Here is an 8,117-nt window from a genome sequence, read left to right as displayed (position 1 = left end):
AATAGAATTTGTGTCGTAAAATGGCTGAATTTCGGAAAGAATGTGATGAATACGGGTGTCCGCCAGTGTTGGTGCAGTGGCAAAATGTTACAAATATGCTTTTAGCACAGACAGAACCAAGAGATAGAAACAGAGACAGAAAGTAATTGATAAGTGTTGGGTAGCATTGTGTGATGATTGTGGATGGGAAAATGCAGAAGAAGTGAGAATGCCTCTAGCACCAACAATCAGAGAAATGGAAAAGAAAGCACATAGTAAGTTACGGAGACATGTAGAAGAAAAAGATAAAATAAAATGGTATAACACAGGAAAACATGGTAGCGAAGAAGAAAATCTAAAGAAGAAACTTAGAGTGTGGACTAGAGTAGCGCTAACAACCACAGCACTCAGCTTGCAGAAACCACAGAGTAGAGAGAGAAAACAGGAAGTGAACAGCTCAGCAGCCAGAGAGAGAAATGAAGAGAATACAGGAAGTGCTCAGACTACCCCCTCTGCTCCGCCCCCAGAAAAACCCAACCCCACTTCATTATACCCAACCCTAAGCCACCCCCCTTCATACGAACCGCCCAAACAGCAGGTTGTGATGACAATAATGGAGGAGAAATGGATGTTGAAGTAGGAGAAATGACTGGTAGAAATAGACAGGATACGCAAGGAATTTGATGAATTAAAAACTGCAGTGAACAAGGGTGTGGAAGACACATTAGTAAAAGCACGACGAGTTATGGAAGAAGTAGAGAGAACAAGACATGAACAGGAAGTCGTCGCCGCCACCACGTGGCATGGGTGGGCCCACCAGCGGCCCTTTGGCGGCAGTGGGCCTCGACCCGAATAATCCTCGAGCAACGTTCCTGCGAGTCCTCAAGACACGTGCCGGCAGGTCAGCACAGTGCGCGCAATCAGACTCTCCGAACGCCGCCTCAGCGTGGGCTAGGCCCAGGCAGGCGATGCAATGCTCGTGCATATCCTGCGGGTCCATGGGACCCGCGCAAAGACAACAGAAGGCGGCCATCGGATGAAGAAGCTTCTGATGATATCAACGATGGCAGCGTGAAAGAGAAGATTCTGAGGTATTGTCGCTGTGCACTGTATTTATACTGTCTGGTCGCCAGTAATTACATTCGGTTGCGAGCGCGACAATTGGCCAGTTTCACTGACGTTATCCAATAAGACTTCAGGGGAGGTGAGAAGGGAGGAGTTCCCATATGCGGAAGCTTCCGCAATGTCGAGAGACCGCTCTCGATAGGGAACTGTATTTGTGTTCCTCTGTTACAGGTGTGAACTGAAACCACTGGAGCACGAGACAGGGGTGGAAAAAGAGCCCTTAACGCAGTCTGGCACAAAACATCAGACTGTCAGCAGTTTAAGCGTTCAAAATATTTTTTGTTAAATTGAGTTTAAAGTACCCTTTCTAATATGAAATCTATCAAACTATTTTTAATGAATTTAACATTTAAGACTGTTTTTAAGGTTGAGTTAAATATTCTGTGTTAAGGATCAGAAAATTATAATAAATTTGATATTGAACATCCATGTGTTTTTCATTTTCAGAATGCACCTATTATGTTTATGATGTACAGGCAAATATAAAGTAGTAGATTATTCATTTTGAAGACTAACATCTAAGAAAGCAACATCCAAATGCTGCAGTTATCATTTAATCAGTAAAAATTGCATTGTATTTGGTAGAGCATAAGAATTGAAAAGGTCAATTACAATTTAGCAATAACAAAAATTGTACTGTCCAGGTAGGAAACCTCAAAAAACATAATCTAGAACCACTCAAGTATACACTACGCAGGGCTCCTCCGTTAAACCATTGGTTTAATCCACATGTGTTTTATAAGGTGGGACCAATATCAATATGGTGCTTATGCATGTTGCCCACTTGGGTCCCACATGGGCCCCACTCAGATTCTACGTAGGATTCATATGGGCTAATTCACATAGGGCTGACATGGAACCCGTGGACAAACCCACTTGGGGCCCATGCCTCAAGCCCATATGGGGCCTACATTGGCCCCACAAAAAAATGTTGGCTGGGAGGTGAACAGGGTGAAGAGGTGATGAGAAACCGGTGAGGGAAAAGCCTAACAGGGAAACACGAAGGTGGGGTAAGTGACGCAGACATTAAACGAACACAGACATATGGACAGGAAGAGAACCCACGTGACCGGGATCACAGCAGTTTACCATACATATGAATTAATTTCACTAGTTTTTGTAAAAGGTTATTAAGTAGGCTAATACACGTGAATGATTTTCACTGGTGTTTTTATTTCACTAACAGTTGTAAGAAGTATTTCAGTAATACATATGGATGAATTTCACTAAGTTCGATCAATGTTTTTTTTCACTAGTGTTTATAAGAGTCATTTCAATAATTAAGGCCTAAACGTCTCCTCATAATTTCCTCCTCTAAAGCCCTGTGTGCACCGAGGCCTTTTTACGCAGCTGAAAACGCCAGGAGCTCGGTTGAAAACGCTCGCTGCAGGCGGCGCATATGAGCTGAGCGTTCTGCCCCAAGTTGAGCATTTTTCAACTCTGGGTGCCCGTCCGAGCGTGGGAAAAACGCAAAGTGCGTAAAAAAACCTCCAGCTTCTTGCGTTTTCAAAAAACGTGCGTTTCCGTTGGAAACAATTGAAGAGGCACGCCGTACACCGGCAGAGACAACCCTTTCTCACTCCCGACTCGTCACATATTTACGCTCGGTCAGCGCCCCGGCGTCACTTTTGAACGCGCAGGGTACTCCTTTGTATGGCGTTATTATAATGACAAATGTCGCGAGCGCATTATTACAAGGCGAGAGCGCATTCTTGTCATACGAGCGCGCGAATCTCTCCGCTCGCACGCCGATTTCCTTTGCTCGTGCACAAAACTGGACGCGCGCTTTCAATTATACGCTGCTCTCTTATTAATTTTCTCTCCTCTCGCTCAGTGAGCGCGTGCGCACTCAAAATGCGTGCCGTGCGTCCACGAATCCTTTGGTACTCTTGCTCTCGAGAGGTCCTCCTGTGTGTTCCAGGCATTATAGGCTGTCAAAAGTAGTCAACCAATCAGGGATAGGCTTCCACGGCGGGCCAATGAAAACGCGACCTCTTACATGGCATCTTATTGGTTGAAAGTGACTCGACGTTTTCAACGAAGCAAGATGGATCCACCACGTTCTCAGGTAACAATATTAATATATTTGATGCAACATTATTAGTCAAATGTGTATTAGAAATGAACGGGGCATTAGGATGCTTTGTAGGCTACATATAAACGTCAGTTTAACTACCATGTTATTCAGACAAAACAGGCCAACACCCTCAAGTTCATGTGGTCCTCATGCATGTCCTACACTAAACATAGTATTGTCAAAATAGTACTAAATTGATTACCGAACAATTTAGATTGGTGTCTTAAGTTAGCTTTATTCTAAAATAATATTTACTACAAGTAACGGTACATATCAAAACAATAATAGCAGTGGAGCATTTGGAAATATCATATAATATTCTATACCTATTTGGTTATGCATTTAATGCTTTGCAGACAGACACTGTAAGTGTTCTGCATTCAGTGTTCCAGAAGTTCAGGGCATAAAACTGAACTTCTATGCAATATACCAAACGCTCCCTTACCGTTCATTTCTAATATACATTTGATTAATAATGTTGCATCAAATATATTAAAATTGTTACCTGAGAACGTGGTGGATCCAGAGGCGTATTAAGACCTCATGGTGCCCCCCATCCACCCACCTACCCACACGCAAGAATCCACTCATTAAAAGATTTATATATTAAAAGATTTTATAAGAATGAAACTCAGCAATTTACAATATACTATTTTACAAGAATTACACATTAACATGACACTTTTGTAGAAAAGAACACGAAAAACAACTCTTCATCAAGCATTTTTAACAATTAGGCCTACTGTAGTTAAGAGGTCGCGTTTTCATTGGCCCGCACGTGGAAGCCTATCCCTGATTGGTTGACTACTTTTGACAGCCTATAATGCCTGGAACACACAGGAGGACCTCTCGAGAGCAAGAGTACCAAAGGATTCGTGGACGCATATGGCGTTATTATAATGACAAATGTCGCGAGCGCATTATTACAAGGCGAGAGCGCATTCTTGTCATACGAGCGCGCGAATCTCTCCGCTCGCACGCCGATTTCCTTTGCTCGTGCACAAAACTGGACGCGCGCTTTCAATTATACGCTGCTCTCTTATGAATTTTCTCTCCTCTCGCTCAGTGAGCGTGTGCGCACTCAAAATGCGTGCCGTGCGTCCACGAATCCTTTGGTACTCTTGCTCTCGAGAGGTCCTCCTGTGTGTTCCAGGCATTATAGGCTGTCAAAAGTAGTCAACCAATCAGGGATAGGCTTCCACGGCGGGCCAATGAAAATGCGACCTCTTAACTACAGTAGGCCCAATTGTTAAAAATGCTTGATGAAAAGAGTTTTTTGTGTTCTTTTCTACAAAAGTGTCATGTTAATGTGTAATTCTTGTAAAATAGTATATTGTAAATTGCTGAGTTTCATTCTTATAAAATCTTTTAATATATAAATCTTTTAATGAGTTGATTCTTGCGTGTGGGTAGGTGGGTGGATGGGGGGCACCTCTGGGGCTGTTGCCCAGGGGCACCATGAAGTCTTAATACGCCTCTGGATCCACCACGTTCTCAGGTAACAATTTTTAAATATTTGATGCAACATTATTAATCAAATGTATATTAGAAATGAACGGTAAGGGAGCGTTTGGTATATTGCATAGAAGTTCAGTTTTATGCCCTGAACTTCTGGATGTCATGATTTGCGTGGCTGAAGAACCCAAGCGCAGTCAGGCGTGAAGGGGTAACAAACAAGACTTTAATAAACAAACAAAAACCCACAATGGGGTGCAAAACAAAACCGGAACTAGATAAACGGAAACAGAACAAGAACTCAAAACAAAACACCTCCCATGATAGGGCAAAAACTAAACAAAATCTAAAACGAGACAAGGTATAATCACACAGCAGGGGAAGGTAGGGAAGCATGAAACACTCACAAAGTTCAACAGGAACGCAGGTAAGACCAGAGACAGTACGTAGGCACACCACGACACCATATACACACAATCCACGAGCACAGGACAAAGAAACATGAGGGCATTTATAGGAGAGACAAACGAGGGATAATGACACAGGGCAGTTGAGAAACATTAGACATGGCAGGGAAGCAATACATGAAACGAGAGGGGCGGGGCCAATGACGAGACACGAGAAAACACATGAAAACTCAAAAAATGTCTTGTTGGATTAATTTAATTTTATTATGACACCTATTTCCACACAATTGAATTAATTTATTCGAATTTAAGATTTATTTGTCTGCACAATTCACCCAGTTTAAGTTCATCAACTTGTTTTATTTAATTTCAGTTGAATGTAACTCCTTTGTGTTGAGCCAATTAAATTTGAATGCTTCAGTGATGTAAGCAAGATGTAAGGTAAGGTGCTAGCAGGAAGCACCAGATAGTTTACTGCATGACCACTTGCAGATTATCTGCAAGCTTCCAGCATCCAGCGGGTTAAACTGGACTGGGGCCGTCAAAATTCTGTCATTAAAAGCGGTTTTGTTCTTTATGTGTGTGGCAGGAACGATGCACAAATTAATGGGTCATCTCAATCATCCAATATTGTATGAAGTTTTAACAAAAAGTACTGAAATACACAAGTCATACACACAATTCTGTGGACGTTAATAAATTATAATAAAATGTAAATAGGGCACAGGCCTATACAGAAAGATTTTATTCTTATCACATGTAGTTTTTTACACAGAAATGTAGCCTATTGTTCATAGCTCTCTCAACTTATATTTTGCAGTTTGTCAATTAATAGGATTATATTATAAGCATTGTATATGCACCCATCACAATCCCCCACAGAGCCCCGCCACATAGATCCCAAATTAGCCCATGCCGACAACCACAGAGACGACAAACGATGCGAACGCAACATGTCATATCCACAGGAAATGGCGTAAGGCAAATCACCCGTTCTGCAGGTGTCGCCAGTGAAAAAAAATGCAACAGCAACCGCTACTGACTTGGCTACATGAACATTCTGCTTTCTGTTTCTTCATGATACCCACCACAAGGTAACAAGAGATTACACCATCTCAAATGACCCAACCCGAAGAAATAATTCCATCCCGTTAGAGCTTTGAATCAACACCAATTTTTCACCATTTCTTTCATTTTGTTTTAGAGTGCACATCTGTGATAGAAAACATCCCTTGAAAAAAATGCTTCCGCATTTATGTGGAAACGATATTAACATGATGACACAGGGACAGGAAATCAAATACAGACACACTTCTGCAGCTTTAAGTAACAAATAATCACTTAACTTTGTGTAAACCAACCATGTTTTTAATCTGTTTAATTATTTTGAAAAAAAAAAAGAATCTTTAAAATGCATTTAAACAAATAAAGTGCAGAAAGAGAGGGTTTTCAAAAACAACAAATACATTTTCTTTCATCACAACAGTTTTAATGGATTTAGATTAATTTAAAACCTTAAATTAAGACATCATTTTTGTTCATCTTGGGGGCATGATTCAACTGCACTGCTCTGACAAAATTCAGATACACATCTACAGTGAGCAAGAAACACACAAGAGCTTTGAAGGAACTTTAGTGCAGTTTTGTCTTTGATGAAGTGAGGTATAAGGGTATCTTATACTTAAATTCTGGAAGCATTTCATGACTTCAGTTTATTTAAACAGTCGACTTTCTTTTATGGTATTGATCAGAATTATTATTTGAGAAATAGTTGCTGTTTTAAATGATTTGGATATTTCTTAGTGATTGTGAGTTTCTTTGATTCCATTACAATGAATCTCGTGTATCTGCTGATTCTAGGTGAGTCCCATTTGTGTTTTAGACTTAATGTTTTCACAGATGATTTTTTCGTATAACAGATGTCTGTGTAGACTGGGAAAATTGAAAGTCTGCCAAAAAGTGCATATGTTGTTAAATTACTGCTGGGAAATAAGTAACGTATAAGTGAGCACCATTTTGCTTGAAGTCTGAAGTCATTTGGCTTTGAAACAGAATCAGGAATGAAATCTAAGGTGTTTTATAGGTTGTGGTGTGATGAGGAAGAACAGACTCTTGATATTTGTTCCCATCCCTTTTCTGTTAGCTCTGACAGAAAGTGTCCTGACACAAACCTGTGCACCTGGATACATGCAGATGAAAAGAAAGTGTGTAGGTACGAGCAAAAACACACGTCAACATACAATAACATGCATATCTCATTAAGAAACATATAGAAGCCTATTGAAGCTCTTTTGTTATTTTGACAACTACTTTTCTCCTCAATAGCTTTAATAAATATGCCGTTTGTGCATTTGCTAAAATCCTGCTGTCTTGTATTGCTGTAGATGTTGATGAGTGTGATTTTGAGAATCCAGTTTGTGGAGATGATGCAGATTGCTTTAACACTGAAGGCAGCTACTACTGTCATTGTCATAAAGGCTTCAAGCCATCTGGCAACTTTACAGCAAATGATTCTATAAAATGTCAAGGTAAGACAGTTTGTAATGTACTGATGTGTTACATGTGAGATCTGTGTAGCAGAGACATTCTGATCTTCACTTTTGCTTATTTCAGACATCAATGAATGTTTGGAGAACAGCATCGATTGTGGTCCTAACGCGCAGTGTCTAAATGTTGATGGAAGTTATGCATGTGTGTGTAATATGGGCTACGATCCCAGCAATGGAACAGACACGTTTACTGTTGGACAAAGGGTTCAGTGTATTGGTAAGAAACAATCACAGGCTACTGGGCTTTTTTGCTTTTTATTGAGTATTGTGTAAGTTGTCATGTTTTTGTATACCATCTGCCCCCAGATTTAAATGAGTGTCAAGATTCTGATTTATGTGGAAAAAATGCATTATGTCATAATACCCCTGGCAATTACTACTGTACATGTGCTCCAGGCTTCAGACTAAAGTCAGGACGAACTAACTTCACGGATGCCACTTCAGAGATCTGTGAGAGTAAGTCCATTACAACGGCAATGTATAAAGTTCTGTCATAAAGAAATGACACATTCTTTGACTTCACAT

The 8,117-nt window shown here is 40.6% G+C and overlaps 1 protein-coding gene across 1 annotated transcript; it reads left to right on the top strand.

Moving 5' to 3' along the window:
* The first annotated feature begins 6,875 nt into the window (after positions 1-6,875).
* On the top strand, positions 6,876-7,904 carry LOC130561773 (adhesion G protein-coupled receptor E1). The gene is made up of 5 exons (XM_057346345.1): positions 6,876-6,903; positions 7,187-7,255; positions 7,428-7,571; positions 7,657-7,796; positions 7,899-7,904. Exons 1-5 carry the CDS (start codon positions 6,876-6,878, stop codon positions 7,902-7,904), a joined length of 387 nt encoding a protein of 128 aa, XP_057202328.1.
* Positions 7,905-8,117: the final 213 nt, after the last annotated feature.

Source organism: Triplophysa rosa, linkage group LG11, assembly GCF_024868665.1.
Source record: "Triplophysa rosa linkage group LG11, Trosa_1v2, whole genome shotgun sequence".
In the NCBI taxonomy this organism is placed as follows: Eukaryota; Metazoa; Chordata; class Actinopteri; order Cypriniformes; family Nemacheilidae; genus Triplophysa; species Triplophysa rosa.
This window is presented reverse-complemented; position numbering and strand designations above follow the sequence as displayed.